The sequence below is a fragment of the Zootoca vivipara genome, chromosome 4, assembly GCF_963506605.1.
Source record: "Zootoca vivipara chromosome 4, rZooViv1.1, whole genome shotgun sequence".
Taxonomy (NCBI): Eukaryota; Metazoa; Chordata; class Lepidosauria; order Squamata; family Lacertidae; genus Zootoca; species Zootoca vivipara.
The window spans coordinates 63,269,238-63,293,682 of record NC_083279.1 but is presented as its reverse complement, the minus strand read 5'-3'; the positions used below and the strand labels follow the sequence as shown (position 1 = coordinate 63,293,682).

The 24,445-nt window shown below is 39.4% G+C and overlaps 1 protein-coding gene across 4 annotated transcripts in view; it reads right to left on the bottom strand.

Annotated features, from left to right (window-relative positions):
- The window catches only part of DCAF6 (DDB1 and CUL4 associated factor 6), a 51,761-nt gene that overhangs the window by 6,441 nt on the left and 20,875 nt on the right, over positions 1–24,445 (bottom strand). For 2 of the 4 annotated variants that reach the window (XM_035114415.2, XM_035114418.2), the window contains exons 8-16: positions 23,595–23,688; positions 22,638–22,757; positions 20,774–21,016; positions 14,118–14,285; positions 7,909–8,020; positions 5,534–5,649; positions 4,567–4,650; positions 4,018–4,336; positions 550–688 (exon numbers count right to left, since the gene is read on the bottom strand). In XM_035114415.2, the coding sequence (XP_034970306.1) occupies positions 550–688; positions 4,018–4,336; positions 4,567–4,650; positions 5,534–5,649; positions 7,909–8,020; positions 14,118–14,285; positions 20,774–21,016; positions 22,638–22,757; positions 23,595–23,688 (1,395 nt within the window). The remainder of the gene's footprint in view (positions 1–549; positions 689–4,017; positions 4,337–4,566; positions 4,651–5,533; positions 5,650–7,908; positions 8,021–14,117; positions 14,286–20,773; positions 21,017–22,637; positions 22,758–23,594; positions 23,689–24,445) is intronic. The other 2 variants (XM_035114416.2, XM_035114417.2) reach the window with 2 other exon arrangements.

The following is a 24,445-nucleotide window of genomic DNA, read 5'->3' as shown; positions in this document are numbered from 1 at the left end:
CCCGTTGCTTGGTCCCTGCTTCTGCCCATCTAGCAGTTCGAAAGCATGTCAAGTGTAAGTTCAGTGGTACCTCTACTTACGAATGTTTCTACTTACGAACGGAGCTCCGTCTGCCATCTTGGATGCGGTTTTCTACTTACGAATTTTTAGATAGGGTTGCTTCGACTTACGAATTTTTTCTCCCAATGCATTCCTATGAGATTCAACTTAAAAAAAAATTCGACTTACGAATGTGCATTCAGAACACATTAAATTCGTAAGTAGAGGTACCACTGTAGATAAATAGGTACCGCTCCGGCGGGAAGGTAAATGGCGTTTCCTTGCACTGCTCTGGTTCGCCAGAAGCAGCTTAGTCATGCTGGCCACATGACCTGGAACTGTCTGCGGACAAACGCCGGCCCCCTCAGCCTATACAGCGAGATGAGTGCCGCAACCCCTGAGTCGTCCGCGACTGGACCAACAGTCAGGGGTACCTTTACCTTTAATGTAGGTTAGCATAACACATATTTAGAGCAAACCAAATTATAAATTTAGCAATAAACTATGTACCATTGTCCGGGAGTTTCGATGACCTTTGTAAACCATTTTTATTAAAGGGCGTCTAATATTCAGTGTTTCCAATTCCTCCATCTCTTTTCTCTCTTTCCTTCTTCTGAAGAGCTCCTGAATGCGAGCTACAGCAGATCGTCTATGGATTATAAACAGAAAGGCCATCATTGTCAAAAAGCTACATAATAACCTGGTTTGCAGTCCTGTGCAGAGTTCGGTTGTTTAGATCCCAATAACCTAAATGGGATTTAAGCAGGCTAATTGTGCCTAGAGGGTTAGACCACTAGCCCACATAAAACAACCTTTGCCTTTTGATACATTATTAAACATTTGCTTTTACTCTCCAACAACAAAAAGAGGGAGGACAGCAGAGCTTGAGCATGCAAATACAGCCTGTGCAAGTTTTGTTTTGAGTATTATATTCAGTGCCAATAATGAAATTGAGGATTTTATAAGCACCACCAGCTAGTCGTCTATTGACAGCATTTGAGGCAGAAGCTGTCAATTAGCCAACAGATGCATTTAAGCAATATAATCATTTTAACATAAGAACACAAGAATAGCCTGCTGGATCAGGGCAATAGCCCATCTAATTAAGCATTCTGTACTCACACTGGCCAACCAGATGCCGTAACTAAATATTATGTTAATACTACTTTTTAACCCAGGAAAATATTCTCAAAAGTTGGGGGTCGTCTTATACGCCGGGTCGTATTTCTTATATGGCAAGTATATCCCAAACTCTATATTTTAACTGGAAAAGTTGGGGGTCTTATTATACGCCCAGTCTTATACGCCAGAATATATGGTAAGTGTTTAACAAAAGAGAAATACCTGGGCTTTAGATCCACTGTATATTTTTTACACTGCATTCATCATGAACACACTAAAGAGGTTAATAAACTTGTTAAACCTTTCACACAGCAATTACCTTTATTTGGGGGGGGGCACAAGATACAACTAACATTACTCTCCACTGTCACCCTCTCTATATGAAGTCCAATAGATTTAAAACTTGTATAGTAACCAGTACAAAAGGTGGTTAGGTACCGTAATTTTGAATTACCTCAATATTCTACCACCTACTGCTGTTCCTCTTATATATCTTTTTATTTATTTATTTAAAATACTTTATTGGTTTCACTGCACAATAATTACAATCGAATAAAAAAAAAACAGCCATAACATTGTTGTTACAGTTGTCTTATTTTCCCTTCCCACCCTTCCCTCCCCCCTCCTTCCCCCCTGTCATCCCTCCCCTTTCCCTCCGTCGACTTCTCAACCGGTTCTGAGCTTCTCCCTTTTTTCCCCTCTTTAGACATTCTCTACATACTTCACACTTATTTTACATTTCTTTTCTTAGATTTTTTGAATTCTGTTCCTCTTATATATCTAGTGAAAGGAATAACAGCTGAAGTCATTAAAATAAAAATAATGTATATAATATTGTTATCTAGCAAGGTTATGCTTAAAATTCTACAAGGCAGGCTTAGGCAGTATGTGGACCGAGAACTCCCAGAAGTGCAAGCTGGATTTCGAAAGGGCAGAGGAACCAGAGACCAAATAGCAAACATGCGCTGGATTATGGAGAAAGCTAGAGAGTTCCAGAAAAACGTCTACTTCTGCTTCATTGACTATGCAAAAGCCTTTGACTGTGTCGACCACAGCAAACTATGGCAAGTTCTTAAAGAAATGGGAGTGCCTGATCACCTCATCTGTCTCCTGAGAAATCTTTATGTGGGACAAGAAGCTACAGTTAGAACTGGATATGGAACAACTGATTGGTTCAAAATTGGGAAAGGAGTACGACAAGGTTGTATATTGTCTCCCTGCTTATTTAACTTATATGCAGAATTCATCATGCGAAAGGCTGGACTAGATGAATCCCAAGCCGGAATTAAGATTGCCGGAAGAAATATCAACAACCTCAGATATGCAGATGACACAACCTTGATGGCAGAAAGCGAGGAGGAATTAAAGAACCTTTTAATGAGGGTGAAAGAGGAGAGCGCAAAATATGGTCTGAAGCTCAACATCAAAAAAACCAAGATCATGGCCACTGGTCCCATCACCTCCTGGCAAATAGAAGGGGAAGAAATGGAGGCAGTGAGAGATTTTACTTTCTTGGGCTCCTTGATCACTGCAGATGGTGACAGCAGTCACGAAATTAAAAGACGCCTGCTTCTTGGGAGAAAAGCAATGACAAACCTAGACAGCATCTTAAAAAGCAGAGACATCACTTTGCCGACAAAGGTCCGTATAGTTAAAGCTATGGTTTTCCCAGTAGTGATGTATGGAAGTGAGAGCTGGACCATAAAGAAGGCTGATCGTCGAAGAATTGATGCTTTTGAATTATGGTGCTGGAGGAGACTCTTGAGAGTCCCATGGACTGCTAGAAGATCAAACCTATCCATTCTTAAGGAAATCAGCCCTGAGTGCTCCCTGGAAGGACAGATCGTGAAGCTGAGGCTCCAATACTTTGGCCACCTCATGAGAAGAGAAGAATCCTTGGAAAAGACCCTGATGTTGGGAAAGATGGAGGGCACTAGGAGAAGGGGACGACAGAGGACGAGATGGTTGGACAGTGTTCTCGAAGCTACGAACATGAGTTTGACCAAACTGCGGGAGGCAGTGCAAGACAGGAGTGCCTGGCGTGCTATGGTCCATGGGGTCACGAAGAGTCGGACACGACTAAACGACTAAACAACAACAACAATATTGTTAATAAACTGTACAGTGCCCCAAGTCCAATTTAACCATCCCCATTCATTCATGAAGCCTGCTAAGTGACCTCGGCCCAGTCTCACAAGGTTGTTGTGAAGATAAAATGGTGAAGACACCATAAGCACTGTGTCAAGCTCCTCAGAGGAAAAGCAAACAATTTTATATAAATTTTCTACTAGCCACTAAAAACAAATACACCCAGAACATTTTCCAAGTCTCTGGAAGACAATCAAGCTGTGTTAAGTACTGTACAAGGAAAGAGAATTCTATGTGCATGAAAGAGTGACTAAGTGAACCTCTTTATATATGCCTGTTATGCAGACATGGCATATAAATAAAACATATGGGAGCATGCACTCCTGCAGCACAATCCTATATATGTGTACTGAGAAGTAAGTCCTGCTGAGTCCACTGAAATTTAAGCCCAGGTAAATGTGTATAGGATAGTTGCCTTCAGTATGAGACTCCAGGTCATTGAAGGATCACATGATGTGCTACAATACGTAGACAATTATGCAATTCCAACTGAAAATCTAGAAAGACAATGCACTGAGGTAGAATGTTAATATCCAAGAAGAGCAAGCAGAATCCCATGGTGAAATGAGGGCTAATCCTTCATGCCTATTATGAATGCATGTTGACAGCATAACTTTTAAGAGGTCTGAATGATACTGCTACATGATTTCCAATTTTTTACTTCAACAGAACTGTCTTTAGCAGGGAATAGCACACCACAATACTAACCTATGGCCTACTCCTCCACGAAACCGGGCTCCTGGTATCAGAACAGGGTCATCATCACTATCATCAGTTTCTTGGAAAGCAGAACTTCTCATAGATGATTCTTCATGAGAAGCAAGCCCTGAGGAATCTGGTTGGGATTGAGGTTCATGATTTGTATTATTTGAGTTGGCAGTGGACTCTGTACTTTGTTGACTCGCGCTTCCTTGCTCTTCTGTGTCTTTTCTTGATAAACCTTCGCCTGGTGTCTGGCAGGTTAAGTCAAGATGAGGGTCATTTTCTAGTTCCATACTACTTTCCAGTTGGCCAGACACATCATTATCTGATAGAACAATCAATCAATGACATTTAATCAGTTATCACACTAAAAACATTTTGAATTATCTTTGACAACATTATTAAAACCTAAAATAGAAAAAAATAAATAGCTATAACCTGTCCTGGAGATATAAGTATTTCGGGGGGGGGGGAAGAGAGCTTGAGTTTGCTTTAACAATTTACAGTTCCTTCAGTACTTTGGGTAAAGTATGCATATGTTACCATTTGACATACCTGAATGTGGTGTTCCAACATTTTCACTTGTAGGTGTCAATTCTTCAACATTTGTACTTTCCTCATGTGAGTCCTCAGGAATTCCTGGAATTCAGTATTTAAATTATATAAATAGTGCAAATGGGCTACTAGCAATTCCCAAAATTAGCTACCCTGTTTCCCTGAAAAAAAGACATACCCATAAAATAAGCAGTAGCAGGATTTCTAAGCATTTGCACAATATAAGTTATATCCCGAAAATAAGCCATAGTGATAGACGCAGTTCTGGAGGGCACCAAGGAAGAGGCGAGGCTGGGCGCATAATAAAAATAATACATCCCCTGAAAATAAGCCATAGTGTGTCTTCTTGAGGAAAACTAAATATAAGACAGTGTCTTTTTCAGGAAAACACAGTATTATATACTGTTGTCACTATCGTAAGCCTTCTAAAGTCTTGTATAGCTTGCATGGAAAGTAATGAAAACTGACAAAAATGATGCACTGAAAATATCGCTATGGAGATATGGGAAATACTCTGTAATAAGCACCATAAAATTTTACTAAAGACAGCAATCAGAAAGAAACAGGAAGAAGAATGATATAGCTACAGTATATTGTCTCTTGATGAATTGATAGAAGATATGTACAAACTTGTAGCACATGAACAAATCATGTATAAACGTAGACTTGCCATGGACAAATTTAACAATATTTGGAATTCATTTCTATAAACACTGCATTAGGTTAAATGTAGGTTAACTACAATAACAATCTTGTAATGTTTATAAGTTCTCTTTTAGTTTTTGGTTTTTTGTATATAGGTGTTACCCCCCCCCTTTTCCATTTTCTCCCCCCACTTTTTCAAGTGTTCTTTTACCCTGTACACTTACAATTATACAGTATACACATTACTTTTTATCTTTCAAAAAAGTGTATGTATATATAGTGGCTATATCATTGCTATAAAGGCAACAAATTCACATCTTACTTGATTCTGAACTCTCTAATATTGGTGTCTCTGAACTCTGAGTTCTCAGGGATTCTTCCTGACCTTCAGGTTTGCTGTAATTTCCACTCCCTCTGGAACTTGAAGCTGTACTGCTCCTAGCAACAAGAACATTCCACAGACACATGTATTTATTTTAGATATTTATATCCTGCCCTTCAAATATATTCCCAGAATAAAAACCATTTACTAGTATTGTTGATGTATGAGCTAGTTAAAGAATATTATAAAGTAGGCAAAAAATATATCGCTATGGAGATATGGGAAATACTCTGTAATAAGCACCATAAAATCTAACTAAAGACAGCAATCAGAAAGAACTGTTATATAGTAATGACAAGATGGTTATTAACCCTGTTATAATAATAGTAATAGTAAGAACTACCAAAAAATAGTAATAGTAAGAACTACCAAAAAATATTGATAGCATGAAAAGGAAGCAAACTTCTTTTGCTGGGAATGTTGCAGATTTTTTTTACTGGAGAATTATTAAAAGGATTATAGAAAGCATACTGTACTCTGATATGCAATCCCTCTAGATCCTCTTTATTACCTTTAAAATTATATGGATGTGTTTGTTTCTAAAGGATGTTAAAAACTAGCATCTTGAATGACTGTGGCTGTTAGAGTATTATATGAAAAAACTGGAGATTGTATATCATATGCTTCATGAAGGAATGACAATAAAATGTGGCCATGGAAAAACAAACATATATCAGAATGAAACGAAAAGCAAAGGTAAGAAAACATTAATTGAAATAGTTTGTGCTTTACATTGAGAATTGTAGAAGCAGTACAATATATCTAAATATACAATATTGATTTTCATCAATTTAGTTTGATATTTTATATACCATTAATTATAATATGTATGTGATCTATGTTGCTTTAAGATGACTTCCCCATACATACATACATACATACATACATACACACACACACACACAAACACACACACCCTTTCAATTCTCATTTGGAAAAAGCTGCTTGTAATTTTCATTGTAGTTCAGAAATAATAAGAGTTCATATATACATACTGGTACTGAAGCAATGATAAATATTTATAACCAAAATAGTGTTTCGTTTTTGCTCGGTAACAAAATATTGTATTGATTATTGCTGTGTGGGTCATGACCATTACACTATCTGGTACATAATGCTTTCTTCTTCATATATTAGGCTATAAAAACTGGATTCCCAATTGGGTAACTGTAATACTTGGGGCTGCCCTTGAAGATTACCTGGAAGCTGCAGCTACTATAGATTGCTGCTTGCTAGGCTGTTGAGTGGAATAGTTCACTGGAGCCATGTAACTTTCCTGACTTGACAGTACTGCTCTCTCAATGTCTTCCTGCCCAGGCATTAAGCCCTTCCAGGGATGCCCTGCTCAGCATCTCACGTTTGGAAATTATGCAATGACATAGGAGAGCACCTTCTCTGCTGTGGTTCTCCGACTATGGAATTCCCTTCCTTTGAAGCCAACTTAAGATCAATTTCACCATCAGGTTAAGACTTTGCTATTTTTCAGGCAAGACAGGAGTGCCTGGCGTGCTATGGTCCATGGGGTCACGAAGAGTCGGACACGACTAAACGACTAAACAACAACAAATTTTTCAGGCATTTATGAATTCTCAACTCTGCTCTGTTATAATAATAGAATAAGCTGCTCTCTGTATTTTAATATTGTTATTTATTGTTTCACTTGCTTTTGTTTTATTATTGCAATTATTGTACCCCACTCTGCTAAATTTGATATTCAATTCATATAGTGTTTTATTTGTAATCCCAGGGGGGGAAATGATCTCCAGTATGATTTACTATCCCAGTAAATGTAATGAAATAATGCTTGAAAGACTTTTCATAATTATTTTAAAATACTGAAAGCACCATGTGAAGCTTGGGTGTATGAAACAAATGTATTTTTCATACAATTCTCTAAAACATGTATCTAGCCTAACACAATATTCCTCTGGTCTAACTCAGCACTTTTTCCTAATGAAGTTATTCTGGCAATGTAGCAGATCTAATGTTAAACATACTCAGAGTAAACCAAGATACAACTTAAATCCATTGGGCAGTATTCAGTGTTGTGCAAGCAGACTTCACATCCCCTTTCTTCCCTCGCCACATACCCCCCCCTAAACTCCCCCCATCTTCTCTAGAAGGTTCCCCACCATTCCAGAACAGATTTGTGCAGTGAAGACAAAGAAGGCAAAGTCCCACCACAAGTAGAAGTCTGTTCTGCTTGCACATGAACAGTATTGAATACAGCCCATTGATTTCAATGGCCCATTAATCACCCCAAAATGCTACAACTGAAGTCACAGCTAAAATTGGAAAAAGTAGTGCATTCTTACCATTCATCAGTGAAGTCTAATTTTATTGTGCTTGTAGTTGTTCCTTCTGTACTATAATGTAAACTTAAAACAGGTTCACTTGTTCCAGGATGTGGACTTGCCTTTTCATCATCTGAAAACAAAGTGTTAGTAAGTGTGAACATACCACATATGTAAAGAAATCATAAATCTGAGGGCAATCTGTTTATTTTAGTAATAGCTTCATTAAAAGTAGAGCCTTGGAGCTTGTGCAAAGTTAAACTCTTACGTATTACGTATGATCACCTTGTAACTCTTGGGCAAAGGTCCAAACACAACAGTAATAAGGGGAAGTGGAAAACAAAGATTTAGAAATGCATGTAACATTTCTGCTGAATCAAAGATATGCCATCTACGCAGATCCTTATCATAAATGACTAATGTCTAAACATTACAAATCGATAATGTTTCCAGTAACTGTGTTTAACCATTTTTAACTGAGTGGTAAATAAATTCTGAAGACCAATAGGTCAAAATTGGTACTCTTAATCAGTGCTATTTTTCTAGAAAAAGAGGTGCTGGAACTCACCATGAACACCTCCCTCATTCTTTTAGAATGGCAATAGTGCCCACCTGAGAGGTGCAGGAACTGAGTTTGGGAGAGTTCCAGCTGAAAAAAGTCCTGCTCTTAATACATATAACCTGTTTCACCTGCTTTGAGGAACTCTAGTTAAGTAAAGTATAACAATTTATTCAATTTCACACGCAAAACTGAGCACAATTATACGTTTAAATGTTTCTGCAACAGGCTGCATGTAGGAGATCACCTAGCAGATATTGTTCTGGCCAATTTCCTTTAATTTGTGTCCAAGGTAATTAAGTTCACACGCCTACAAATTACTAAAGCTGTATAAATCAAGGCTAGGACCCTGTCAAGTGGAAATGGATAGTTGGCTCTCGATCGTCAAGACTGGTCTTAGATAATATGGGCATTGGGAGAGTTGCATTCATTACAAAATTAGTTGAATTTCTGACCTGAGGTCTCCTGCAAGCCCCTTCAATTCAACAAGCAGGCACCAGAAGCGCCCAATACTACATTAGTCATTCTGCAATAAACCAGAATCCTGAACATGAACTGCAAATTAGCTGAATATCCAAAGAAGGAAAGACTTTTTTTTAGTTGCTCCATGGGATGGTACTAGGTACAATGGATAATTAAAAATTCTTCTTTGAAAGTTGGGTTTGGTACGTTTCTGGAAATAGTTTCTATTAAAGTATAGAAAACATGAATGTTTTCTGGAAGACAGCTGCAGCCAACAAAACAATTTTTTAAGGAACAGCATGTCTTAGGACCAGGTATTTGAAGGACATGCAACTGCCTTTTCATTAAAACTGTCATTGGAGGCCCTGCTCTACATGCTAATCATGTGGCAATTGTGGAAATTATCTTTTCCTATGTAGTGCCCCTATTGTGAAATGCTCTCCCCAGGAGGCTCATCTGGTTCTTTTACTTTCATGTCTTTCTGACATTTTTATTTTTTTCAAATCTTTTAAAATAGCTTCCTATGATGTTGCTGTTTTCATTGTTACTGCTGCTTCATTAGATTTTAAAATTGTTAAATTAGTTTTAATATATTTGTACTTGCCACCTGGGATATATTAATTAGTTTGAACTGAAGATGCAGGATATAAATTATATAAAACAAAGAGATCTTGTGCTACCTATTATATTCCTCTAAATGTCTGCACTGCTAAATGAAAGGCCCTTCATGTGCCTCCTCCACAAGAGGTCTGGAGAGTGGCAACACAAGAACGGGCATTTTTTGCAGTGGCTCCTCACTGTGAAATGCCCTCCCCAAGGAAGGCTCACCTGGCACCTTCATTGCTTATCTTTAGGCACCAGGCAAAAACATTCCTCTTCTCCCAGACTAATTACAAATCTATGGGGCTAGCTACAGGTAGGTAGCCGTGTTGGTCTGACGTGGTCGAAACAAAATAATTTTTTTTTCTTCCAGCAGCACCTTAGAGACCAACTAAGTTTGTCATTGGTATGAGCTTTCGTGTGCATGTACATTGTTTTTGTTTGTTACCGTATTACATATTTTTGTGTTTTTATATTGTAAACCACCCTGTGCTCCTCAGATAAAGAGAGGTATAGAAATCTAATAAATACTAATTATTATTACTATAAAACTTTTTAAGCAACCCAGAGAGGAATGGATGAAAATGAGGCAAGGAAGGAAGGGATTTCCAAATAGGAAGGGAAATCAAGATGGAAATGGAGAAGGGATAGGACTCTCGAACATGACATTTTCTCTCCCGTGAACTCTGGCTGGAAAAGAAACCCTTCAATAATACACTTCTAGTTTGGCCCTGAGTGCTTTGGTAACCTTGCCTTCTATTGCTCTTTAATTAGAAATTGTTGCTGCTGTGCATGTCAGGCTTCACCCTGTATATCTGCACCTTGCTGCCTGCCTGAACAACAAGCCTGTGCCTTTGTCTCTCTATGAAATCTTAAAACATTAGATTTCAACACAATGTTTCTACTCTTTTAATTGCTTAATTTTGCTGGTTCTTATAACTAGAAAACACAACAAGGGTTTTCCTATAACTATGTCATTCAGCTTTGTGTAATTTTGAATAACCAAACAAGCATTTTTTAACAAGGGTTTTGTAGCACTACCGAAGGCATCACTATTCAGTAGTAAATTCAATGAAACTTAATCTCATGTAAGTGTGTAAGCTTAAAACATTCTTAACAACCTTTACATGAGTAATAGCAGATGCACAGACTCTGTTTTTATTTTCTTATTAGTAGATTGTTAGTAACTGTGTGTTACCTTTCAGTTCTCCCTGAGGAAAAACAGATTTTCAAAACTCAAGAGCAATTGGGGACAAATTTAAAACCTATTTTCAATAAGTAGTTTTCTTCTCTGGTGCAAGATAAGCAAAAATGATGAAAAGGCCAAAAAAGAGGGGGGTTGCACAGGAGCAAACAATGTAGGGTGGAAGATGGTTGACTATAGATGCCTGAACTTATATAGTACATACCGGTAATATTGCAAACAAGACACCAGAAGCAATCACAACCAACTCCTGATACATATATAACATAGATGAAAGTTTTAGTGATCACACGCACACTGTAATGATCACTGGACAACACAACCAAATCTATAATTTTAGGAAGTGCAGCTCTGCAAAGAAAGGAAGCCTCTTCTGTCTTAGTAAAGCTCCTGACATGATGGCAATAGAAGACTTCAGGTTGCCACACAGAACCCAGTATCATTGCTCCAAGGCAATTCTCTAAGCTGAGCTTTATTGTCTGTATAAATACAGTCATACCTTGGTTTTCGAACAGCTTAGTTCTCGAACATTTTGGCTCCCGAACGTCACAAATCTGAAAGTGACTGTTCTGGTTTGCAAACTATTTTTGAAAGCCGAATGTCCAATTGGGCCTCCACTGCTTCCACTTTGGTTTCTGAACGTTTTGGAAGTCGAACGGACTTCCAGAATGGATTCCGTTTGACTTCCAAGGTACGACTGTATATTGTTTGTAATGTAATTGCAAGTAGTTCTGCAATGGTAGCTCTCTTCCACTGGTTGTGATTTGCACCAGAAGCTTTGTCTCTCTTTTTGCAAAACCATGTCCTATGAGACCAAAAGTACCGAGCACAGGTGCCAACTCCCTGGGGCCCTGGGTGCCCAAGCACCCACAAAAATTCCCCATGAAGGGGTCGGGCACCCACAAATTTCTGTGCTAGGACCATGCATGCTGCATGGCACCCACAGCCCTGGGCACCAATGGTCATGGGGCCAAGTTGGCAATCCTGGAACTGAGTACCTGTAAGTGATGGTGAGTATATACAGTTCACAGAATTGCAATGCAGTGTAACATAAGTTGTATTGCTACCTTATCAATCTGCAAGTCAGCAAACCTGCATAACTGCAACCTGCACTAATCAGCTCCCAAATCTATAGAGAGAAAACTTATGGCTGTACTTCCATTTCCAAAATCATAGTATCCAAGTACGAATTACTCTCATCAAACATATCCAAAATGTATCTATATTTCTTCTTTAGCGGTTCCCTCGCTACGAGAAGCCAAGTTACAGGGAACCAGGCAGAGGGCCTTCTCGGTAGTGGCGCCCACCCTGTGGAATGCCCTCCCACCAGAGGTCAAAGAGAATAACAATTACCAGACCTTTAGAAGGCATCTTAAGGCAGCCCTGTTTAGGGAAGCTTTTAATGTTTGATGGATTTCTGTATTTTAATATCTTGTTGGAAGCCGCCCAGAGTGGCTGGGGAAACCCGGCCAGATGGGCGGGGTATAAATAATAAATTATTATTATTATTATTATTATTATTATTATTATTATTATTATTCTACAATAGGACACTGCACAAGTAATCCAGTCTCAGGTAGACCAGTGATTTGAGAGAGAAAATCTGATTTACAATCCGTTTTAGTCAAATATATTAAATTCACCTCATCTACAAACCTGTATAAGTGAGGTAGTAGTAAAGTTAAGATCACACATACAAAGAAATAAACAAATTATTCAAAATAATTCCAATGTAAGACAATAAAGCATCAATCCTGTATGAACTTTCAGGAAAGCCAATCCCCCAGAATTCAATGGGTCTTACTTCTGAGTACATACACTTGAAAACATATCTCCTAACTACTTGCATATATTCCTAGTGTGTAGGTATAAGGCTCAGTGGGGTGTGCAGCAAGCTTTAAGGCAGGGGTCAGCAAACTTTTTCAGCAGGGGGCCGGTCCACTGCCTCTCAGACCTTGTGGGGGGCCGGACTGTATTTCGAAAAAAATATATGAACACATTCCTATGCCCCACAAATAACCCAGAGATGCATTTTAAATAAAAGGACACCTACTCATTTAAAAACACCAGGCAGACCCTACAAATAACCCAGAGATGCATTTAAAATAAAAGGACACCTTCTACTCATGTAAAACATGCTGATTCCCGGACCATCCGCGGGCCGGATTTAGAAGACGATTGGGCCGCATCTGGCCCCCGGGCCTTAGTTTGGGGACCCCTGCTTTAAGGTCACAAATGTTTCGCCATCAAGCCTAAATGTATTAAGATCTTTGAGCTACATAAAAATCTACACATGTAGCATAAAAATCTACATAATCTTCCAATAGCCCTTTTGTAGCACACAGTTGCTTGAAGTGGGTCTACTTATATTCTGATTTCAAGCATTCAACCTTTTAAACTTCAGCTTCTACATATGGTATAAGACAGGAAGTGCCAAAACTTGCTTCTACACATATAAAATCTACATGCAGAGGCAGAATATGAACCAGATCTCTCTTTTTGATGTGAACATTTATAAAGATCAAGTGGAGTTTTACTTCTAAAGTTCATTACAAACAATTATGCCTCATGATCCCTTAATATGTCTATTTAAAATGTTTACCACCAGCTACTAAAAATGTACAAATTATGAACAGAACTGAGAAACTTCCCTTTGCCATGCATCAGCATTTTAACACAATAGAAACAGTTTACTAATTAGAAAGCATTGTGGCAATGCAGTTTGACTAGGGAAAGGATAACTTTGATCAGGAATATGGTTGATACCCCTCAAAATGGAAGTCACCCTGTTCTACAATAATGTCATCTATCCTAAACTGAGGTATGTGTCACAGCCAAGGGTAACAGGAAGCCAAGATGCATCATTCCCACAAATAAATATGGCAAAATTATTTTCAGCTAAGGTCATTTTAGCACCCAAAGCAAAATTCAACAAGGCCCAACCAAGATTCTATAGAAATCAAAATAACTCTTTCTCCTAGCTGATGTGAAAGAGCTGCTTAAAATGTCACTTCATTTCAGGTTTGTGAGGAGGGCAAAGCATGGGATTTGCAACCAAAGCTAAACATTGGTGAGTGCTAGGGTTAGTTTTCTTTCAGTGCATCAGGCTGGAATGGGAAGCCCTTAACTCTACATCTTTGCATAGTGAAGCAGTTGATCTTATGGATCAGATTTTATTCAAACAGGAACTATACTTAACAATATTGTTACGGAAGTATGGAGATATTCAGCCAAGTATTAGTTACTTTGTAACACTGTGATGAATGAACACCACCAAATGCAAAGGACAGGCAAGAAGCAACTGCATTCACTCTCTTGTTCTTGAGGGGAAGCATCTCAGCAAACAATAGCAGCACAAACTATGTAACTACACCAGCTGCTTAATAAACCTTGACAAATGACAACCTGTAGGCTGAGGGTCCTGTGGGGATCCCTTAGGGGAAGACTGATCAGAGCTGGAGGACTGTTGTGCTGAACCCTCAGCTAGCTCTCGCTGTCTCTGCTGTTCAGCCTTCTTAAGCCTCAGCCGCTGCAGGCCCCTACGGAGTATAGCTAACTCAGGCGCCATTAATTCTGACAGACAGGAAAAAAAGGGTGTAAAAAGAAACAGGCATAGAACATAGGATAAAAAGAACATAAAGACTAAAGAGCGAGGTAATAGATATTGAGTAGAGAAATAAAAGCAGCAAACGTTTTGTTTAAAAGCAAACTACTAATATTCAGAAGGAAAATAAAATGTGTTTTATTGGTTATTTCCTTTCTAAATTATAGGAATTATGAAGCTCATTATTCATGCTTCATTGTCTCCAACTATTACCCAATTATTTAGCCATTTAAGTAAAGAATAATGTACCAAAAAGCATGATGATATGAAACACATACATATGGAGCTTTCTTAGAGTATCCTTTGTGCAATAGATGACACTTTCTCTTAAAAGTTTTCTTTTGTATTACACATCATGGTATTAGGAAGAAGAGAGAACTGAAGCGTGACTAGCACAGTTCTTAAAAAGTGACTCTTCCCACCAGATTCTGTTTTCAAATCCCAATACAAAATTTTCATAAGTAATGCAGCCACATGTTCCCTATTTATGAGTATTTTTTGGTAGCAAATAGAGAAGGTGTGTGATAAAACACAGCTGAGACTGTGAAGTAACCCTAAGACCAATACTGAAATAAGAAACTAAACTCATACTTTTGTATGAGGGAGGTTTTATTTTTCCCCCAATACAGAGAGATAAGCTTGATGTAGAAAGATCTGTGTATATTGCAATAAGGAAAAGAGTGACATCATTTTTTTCATAATGCAGGTACTCAGAATGGACAACTTCTGCATAGATCAGCAGTCCAATCTCCTCTTGTGTTATTCTTCACGTTACAATACATTTTTTAAAATTACATGAAGACTATCTCAGCATAGGGGGAAAATAATGTATAAAGTGTTTCAAATGCAGACAAATATTGGAGAAATTATTGGAAAGCACGTCTGCTCACCTAAGCTGGGGCACTTGATTCTGGCAGATTCTCCTCGCTTCAACTAATGCATGCCTCTGAGACATACACCATTCTGTTCAGGAGGATCCCTCAGCACTTGGGAGAAGGGTGCTCCTCACCGAGGGAGCAGTCAGCAAAAATCGGGTGCCCTAACTTATGTAAGCAGAAGTGTTTTCCAATAAGGCAAAGGTACTATTTGATGCAGCCCAGTGTTTAGGGGACGTGGGTGGCGCTGTGGGTTAAACCACAGAGCCTAGGGCTTGCCGATCAGAAGGTCGGCGGTTCGAACCCCCGCGACAGGGTGAGCTCCTGTTGCTCGGTCCCAGCTCCTGCCCACCTAGCAGTTTGAACGTACGTCAAAGTGCAAGTAGATAAATAGGTACCGCAACAGCGGGAAGGTAAATGGCGTTTCCGTGCGCTGCTCTGGTTCACCAGAAGCGTCTTTGTCAAGCTGTACGCCGGCTCCCTCAGCCAATAATGCGAGATGAGCGCTGCAACCCCAGAGTCGGTCACGACTGGACCTAAGGGTCAGGGGTCCCTTTACCTTTTTTAGTGTTTCTAAATTATTCGTTGAGAAGTGAGAAACTTGTGGTTACCAAAGTACTGTATACTAAAAAGAAGCAACAGCATTTTTGCTGAAATGGATAACTTTGCTGAAATGGACAACTGATCAACAGATTAAAAATGGATAAGAACAGGAACTACAAACACAGGTGGCGAAAAAATAGTGAGTTCCCCTTTAAAATTACTGATTTTAATAATATTTTCATAGGTAGGGAAGATCAGCTGGTGTTTGACTTAATGTAGGCATATACATATCTTTGCATATTTACTATTAATTAGAACAGTCTGTTTCATAACCAAGATTACAAAACTCTTAATAGTCTCTAAGTAACAGCTCATTTAAGCTGTAATGGTAGGAACTTAAATTTAAACTGGTTTTAATACTGTACTTAACTTGTTTATACTTTTAGCCTAAATAAAAGTTTGGCTGTAACAGCCACAACACAGTAAAATACAATATTACTATTATTGTGGTCTAATTGTTTGGAGGATTTGATTTTTCTTGAGAGAGTAAAGTGACTCAAGAAACATGCATGCACACACCCATTAATGAATAGCATGGGAAAAGGAAAGTCATCAAAGTTCCCCAATGACAGTAATGCCACCTGCAAATGGAATAAGCTAAGCAGAAATTGTATTCTCTCTGTTGAGTTACATTACCTGGTTCACATAGCAACTCTGCCAGAGACAGCAGCTTAGCTCACAAGCAACAATAAAACATAGTTCAGCACTACATGAATGAGCCTAAGCAAAACATTTTTGTGCTCCCCTCATACCCCTTCTTGTCTGACAGGAGGACATTGTCAGAGTTTAGTTTTACTTTTAAGGAATCTCTGCTCTGCAATGCATTTAAACCAGAGGTCCTGCTTTAAACCAAACTCTGGTCAGTTTCACAGTGTGGTAAGAATTTGTTTCTACACCACTTATTCATTACCCAGGTAAGGGAACAGCTTTTAAATAAAACACAGAACCAAGTGAATTGCAGCAAGCTCCAGCAGATCCAGTTAGGGCCTGGATTTTATTAGATACTATTGCAATAGGACAGAGCTCAACTTAACATGGTTGTTCTAGCCACTTAAGAAAAAGGTCTGCCACAAGGAGCATCGGAACAAGGCACAGCACACAAAGAGTCATAAACATCAAAACATTCCTAAACAACTTTCTACATACTACATACTACATACTACAAGAAAGGTTACAGGTCATGAGAGGTAAAACACATATTAGCTGCAATTACCTTGGGGTGCCCCTAACTGCTCTGGCCATTTGGGTCTCAAATGTCCTACATTATCACTGTTTTCTTAGCAACCAGGCCTAGACAATGTTGTTGACATTCTTGTCCCTATCTCTTCCTCGGAACCTTTCAAGGAGATGTCAGATTTCACCCTGGTGCTAACTCAAAACAGATATAACAAAACATCATTCGTGATCATTTGTGCCACTTTCAGGGTCAGATAGGAAAGGAATGCAGCGTAGGAGTCATAAAATACAGGCACAGAAAATCAAGCCGAATACATTCTAGCCAAAGGTTCAATAAAATAAATATTGGAACATTTTAAAAATCAAAATCTACACCCTGGGTCTCTTAATTCTTACATCAATAGTAAGCCAACTTCAAACTATGGGTTATGAAACTGGTTTACTAAACAAGCGAGAGTTGATGTCTCTGGTTTGAACATAATGCTATGCAGAGATTTCCTAAAACTGAACTCTTGCAATGATTCATTCTTGTCCATGCAGGATGAAGTAAGTGGAGAGTGTTCAATCCTTTGCTTGTGTTTGTTCAGACTCCTCCATGCAGCATTATACTATGGTTCAATGTTTCATGCAAACACAATGTATAGCACAAAGGTATTAACTCCTCTGGAACACAAAAGTTGCAACCAGATTCACTTAATAGCTACTTTCTCAACAGACAGTAATTTAACTTTGTAAAAGCCTCAACATTTACAAATCTGATAACTATCTGGAGTAACTCCATTTTATAACTGAAGAAGCATTACTTTAAAGTCATAAAGGACTACTATGCATCAGCATGCAAAGCAGTTTGAGAAAAAAGTAAAAATAAGAGAAAACCATTCTATAATCCATTTGCTATAGCAATTATTCTTTACATATATATTTATAAACATTTTTCCTCTGAAAGATCTGAAGACCTAGGGTCAGGATTCAAAGAACCACAAAAATAGCATTATTATTATTATTATTATTATTATTATTATTATTATTAATTACTATTTAATCAAATTTGCATGCTACCCTTCATCTGAAAATCATGGGGCAGTTCATAACATAAAAATATAAAATGAAAACACAAAATACAGAATAAAACAAAAACAAACCAATATTTCCCCATAACACAAACACACTTAAAAGGTCATAGACTATTAATCAGCCAAAGATCTGGTTATAGAAAACATTTTCACTTGGCACCTAAATATATTAATGAAGGCACCAGGCAAGCCTCCCTGAGAAGAGAATTCCACTAATAGGGAGCAGAAAAGGTCCATTCTCGTGTTGCCACCCTCCAGACCTCTCATGGAGGAGGCACACAGTTGAGCAGTAGCCAGCAACTAGATTGACTTGGAAATGCCAGTGCGACTAAGGATGCAATATATTTGAGGAATGTGGGAACAATGAAGCATGACTCTTAACAGGCCTCCTACATTCATTAGCCTTTGCCCAGCTTATTAAATGCAAACTTTTACTTGATCTCTCAGCCTTCAGTTTCATTCCTGAAAATTACAGGGCTTCAGGCAGTAGTAGGGTTTCAATATCTGAATTTTATTGCATCTTCATACATGACATTTTTTTCTGCACAGAAATACCCCATGTACAGTAGTTTTCAAACACAATTGTACAGCTTCCCTTATACTGTGCTGCACTGTATATAGGATAGAAAAGCCTACATCATTTCTGTCCTGAAAGCGGCTTCCAAAAAATTGACACAATTTACAGTTAAAGCAATCCAAAACATATAATTAAATAATGGGGTGACATTGTAAAACAGAATGTAAAGTGTGAAGCAGCCTAATGAAATGAGCAGAATTCCACTACTATTCCTCTTGGTACATCCTCCGAAGCAAAACTTGCAGTTCTGAAGTCCAGTTCCCTATAGTACTTACTTTAGAAGCCTTATTTCTTTCCCATTCTCTATAACTGTACTTGGTAAAGTTGCAGTTTTTTGTCTGAAAAAGTGTATTCTTACAACAGCAAAGAGAGACTGAGAAAGGAAGCCAAGGCATATGTTGGAAGGAGAAATTCCCAACAATCCAAATAGCAAAGCTATACACATGCCACTCCATTTCTGAAGGGAAATAGGTCTACTGTGAGCTCTTCCTTTTTGAAAAATAAGAAACTGTATCTCCTACTGCTAAAGGATATGGCCATCAGAGCACAGATAAGTTGGCACACATCTATAGGTAAAGGTAAAGGGACCCCTGACCATTAGGTCCAGTCGTGACTGACTCTGGGGTTGCAGTGCTCATCTCGCGTTATTGGCCGAGGGAGCCGGCGTACAGCTTCCAGGTCATGTGGCCAGCATGACAAAGCCGCTTCTGGCAAACCAGAGCAGCACACGGAAATGTCATTTACCTTCCCGCTTGGAGCGGTACCTATTTATCTACTTGCACTTTTGACGTGCTTTCAAACTGCTAGGTGGGCAGGAGCTGGGACCGAGCAACGAGAGCTCACCCCGTTGCAGGGATTCGAACCGCCAACCTTCAGATCAGCAAGCCCTAGGCTCTGTGGTTTTCTATAGGTAGAAAAGCCCAATTCAAGCATGTATAAGAGATGCAGGGGGCCTGGACAGTGCTTTCTATTTATATCACGGCAGCAAACGTATCAAACTGCATGAACACAGATGCAGAAGTGGTACAAAATGAAGTGTTATTATAACCAAAATCTCTATGATTACGTGTTGTTTAATTTTTGCCTATGGTTTTACCGCAATTAAAGAGATAACAGTTGTTGGAAAGGTTACTTAACATATCTGTGCAAACTGCAGTGATCAAGAACCCAAAGAACAGCACAATTAGTTGCATGCGTCAAAGGAGTCTTTATACAGCGGTACTTCCAGTTACAAACTTAGTTCGTTCCGGAGGTCCATTCTTAACCCGAAACTGTTCTTCCAGTGGTACTTCAAGTTACAAACTTAGTTCGTTCCGGAGGTCCATTCTTAACCCAAAACTGTTCTTAACATGAGGTGCGCTTTCACTAATAGGGCCTTCCGCTCGCATACCGGGGCAAAGTTCACTACCAGGAGCACCTACTTCCGGGTTAGCGGAGCTTGTTACCCGAAGCGTTCGTAAGGAGGAGGGTACATAACCCAAGGTTCCACTGTACTAATGTTTCTTCAACAGTAAACCCAATGCCACAAAGCAAGCAACTTTTCAAAAGAGGAATCTTTCAAAAGCAGTTTGTGATATGGCAATCCAAGCCCTTGAGCACATTTTTGGATCCCACCCAAAGTTTCTAGTCTTGCTAGTTTAAGTTATAAAATGGAGTTACTTCAGCTTTAATACATTACCTGTGCAAAACAGTATTATTTCTAGTCAAAGCAACTATAGTCAGAATAATTTAATAGTTAAGTCCCAGATGGCTGGGGAAACTGTCAACCAAATAGGATGCAATTCCGGAAAGGTTCCTGTAATATTCAAAAATGTTAAAATGCTGGGGGAGAGCCCTGATGATAGATGACAGAGAACTAGATATTTTGCTTCATGCCATTTGGGAGGCATATCACAACAGATAACTGACTGTGTTGTAGCAAGTTACAGCCAAACTCCAACATCACAGAGCTTTGAGTGAAGGGCTATTTAAAATAATAGCAGTCTTTATACAACTAAATTCCACCTGAGTGTCTTCTTTCTGGTTCCTCAACCACCACATACACAACTTAGTTGATTATTGGTACAATAATTCCATAATTCCACACATTCAACAAACCTATATAGATGAGATACTTTAAGTGCTCAAACAGGGAAACTTTAATTTCAACATACCAGACTGATGGAGTGTAGGAGGTGCAGGGGTCTCCAAAGATGGCCTTTGTTCGTTATCAGGAGAGGATAGCAAGGAAGTAGATGGGGGGCTTTCAGTCGAGGAAGATGTTGAGGGAGCTTGAGCTGACACTGTAGATGACGATGATTGCAGCTGTTCAGGACCATCTACTTCCATTGTGGCCTCTGTTTCAGCACTTGCCAAGACACTGCCAGGAGCAGAGACATCTGATCTACTGGTGCCACCTTTAAAGAAAAACCGCAACTTTATTTTTCAAAAGAGGACTTTCATACCATATCATATTTGAAACAAAGAATATCTTCAGCACAGTACACTTTCAACTCTGCATTAAACCAACTGGAAACGCTGAGCATACTGCTATTGAACTTACATATATGTAAATGGACAATTGTCAAGAAAATCCAACACAAACCACATTTGACTTCAAAAGAGGAAACTTCCCAAAAATTAGGGGATTGGTAAAAAATGGAAGTTGAAAGGGAACATCAGGAGGGTCAAATCACTCAAAGCAGGGAGCAGGAATAATAGAATAGTCTCCCAATGGATGATGTAGAAAGTGGAGTCCTCCCACTTCAAACCTGTACCTTTTAACATTCAGAAACTTCAAATAAGGGGTGAGCAGTGAGATAGCAAAGTTTGCTGATGGTACCCAATACTTCAGTGTTTAAAACAAAAAATATTATGATAAACTCCAAAGGATCTTTCCAAACTGAGTGAATGGACAGTAAAATGGCAAATGTAATTCAATATAAACAAGTGTAAAGTGATACACACTGGATCAAAAAAATAAATCTTAATTTCATAAACACTCATGGAGTCTGAGCTGGAGTGACTGACCAGGAACAAGACCTTGGGGTTGTAGTGGATAGTTTAATTATGATGCTGACTCAGTGTGAAGCTGCTGCTGTGAAAGACAAATTCCATGCTAAGGGATCATTAGGAAAGGAATTGAAAATAAAACTGCTAATATCAGAATACCATTATACTAATATATGGTATAGGGTTGCCCGCCCGCCCGCTACTACACAACGGGCACCAAGCACACCGGCAGGACCCGGATGCACATCAAAAAAATAAGATTGCAGACTGAAGTGTGCATGCCACAGAGGATGAAATATATACATATACAATATATATGACACATGCAGGGATACATACATTATATGAGACTTCTACTCTGCACAAGAGCAGTCGATTTGTAGTCAAAAAAAACCCAGACATTTTTCCAAATTCCAAAAATCTTCCCTGACAGACATTTTAAACCCAAAAAAGAGGACATGTCTGGGAAAATCCGGACATATTACAACCCTATATATTACTGTGCTTGGAATACTGTGTTCACTTCTTGTCACTTCATTTCATGAAGGATATTGTACAGCTGGAAAAAAATTATCAAGGGGGTGGAGCAAGTCCCCTGTGAAGAAGGTTGAAATATTTGAAGCTTTCTGGTTTAGAGAAAAGTTTGTTCCCATCATAGCACTAGAATTAAGATATCTGATGAAGCTGGAAGATTGAGGAGAAAGGAAATCCAAAGACAATAAGGCTATCAATGGCTATTAGGCTAGACAACAATAGCTAGGTTCTACCTCCATAGTCAGAGGCAGTGTATCTGAATACCAGTTGCTGGGAATCACAAATGGTGAGTATTGCTTTTGGTCTTTTTCATAAGCATCTAGTTGGCCACCTTGAGAACAGGATGCTGGACTAAATGGGCCATTGGCCTGATTCAGATGACTTTTCTCATGTTCCTATGCCAAGTGTGCCATTTTTAAAAATGTTGATTACTACCTTTTATTTCAAAAATCCCCTTGTCATTTCATGCTGAAGGCAGTTAAGAACATTCACCTCTAGATCGAGATCGTCCTCTTCCTCTGTTGCTCTGTGCAACTTCACTTGCTTCTTCAAACCATCTTGACAACATATCAGACATTCTTTGCATTAATGAAACATTAGGACTCTGTTCACCTATATATAAAGAGAGGTGTCAATCCTTTTACTGTGAATAGCACAGTACATTTTTCCTTCTGCTACTTGAAATCTTGCATATTTACATCTCTGAAAGGTGAAAACATTTCCCAATATGTTTTTTCAACATATTGGTTTTCTCATTCTTCATTGTTCAGAAACTATTAGGTTTTGAAAACAAAATTTTTAAAATGCTTTTAGTGCTTTTTAAAGACAGCCAGTCTGTATGGCTTTGCTGGTTTCATTTTTTCAGCTGTTTGATCATACCTAATTAGTACAGTATTACAAAGAAAAAAGGGGGTGAGGAAAAAGCCTTCTCTGCTATAATTGCTTCAGCCAAGAGTTGTAGTGCTTGACTCATTGTCTGTAGGGAAAAGTGATCCCAGCTGAGTAATTTCATGACCTGTACACAAGCTTTCAAGTGGCAATTCCTCTATCCTCCTGTTGGTGGCAAGAGAATACCAAATTTATTTCAGTAGTGAGGAACTGCTTCAAGTAAAACAAGGTGCCACTATATGACTAATCAGTTACAGGTAGGTAGCCGTGTTGGTCTGCCAAGCCAAAGTCAAAACAAAATTTAAAAAATCCTTCCAGTAGCACCATAGAGACCAACTAATTTTGTCATTGGTATGAAAGCTCATACCAACGACAAACTTAGTTGGTCTCTAAGGTGCTACTGGAAGGATTTATTTATTTATTTTTTGACTAACCAGTGTTCACTTTTAGCTAGAAATACTATTTTTAAAACATAAATCCCAGAAATGAATAACAGAATAATCTGTTATTCACGGATTCAGATTTTGAACTGAAATCAAGCTACAAAAGACAAGATATTACCATCTCTTTCTCTCTCACTTTCAGGCCTTGCTCTTGGTCCAGTATCTGACCAGTCTCCTCTTAGTCGGAGTCGTTTGACAGGAGGCTGCCGTAACTAGAAAAATAATGATAAGAGGGGCATTTAAGATGTAAACATTTTATTTCTGTAACTAGTGTCATTCAGCCCGTTTAATAAACAGGCGCTAGAACATTCAGTCTTTTTTGGCGGCGGCAGCGTGTGTGGGGGGGCTGGCCCCTCCCACGGCCGCCGCTTCGTCGGGGCGCTCTGCTGAGCCCAGCTGGCCGGTGGGCGCCCAGGAGAAGGCCGCGATTCGGCCTCTTTTGGCGGCGGCGGCGTGTGGGGGGGCGACTGGCCCCTCCCATGGCCGCCGCTTCGTTGGGGCGCTCCGCTGAGCCCAGCTGGCCAGCGGACGCCAAGGGGACCGCGATTTGGCCTCTTTTGGCGGTGGCGGCGCGTGGGGGGGACTGGCTGGCCCCTCCCACGGCCACCGCTTCGACGGGGCGCTCCGCTGAGCCCAGCAGGGCAGCGGGCGCCCAGGAGAAGGCCACGATTTGGCCTCTTTCTGCGGTGGCGGCAAAGGAAGCAGCCGCCTTCTCGCGCAGTGAGGCGCTTGTCCGGCCGGGAGCGGCGGTTGGCAGAGGGGTGGGGAGAGCGTGTGTGTGTGTGCGTGCGTGCAGTCTCTGCATCCAATCCCTGTGTCCGTGGGGCACATGCGCAGTAGCGCAAACCCAGGGACACAGGGAATACTGGACACAAAGACACTTGCACTTTATTATATAGGATAAGCTGAAAAGGTAAAAAATATTAAACCAAAGATGAAATTTTCATTTTTTGAGTGCAAGAATCCAAA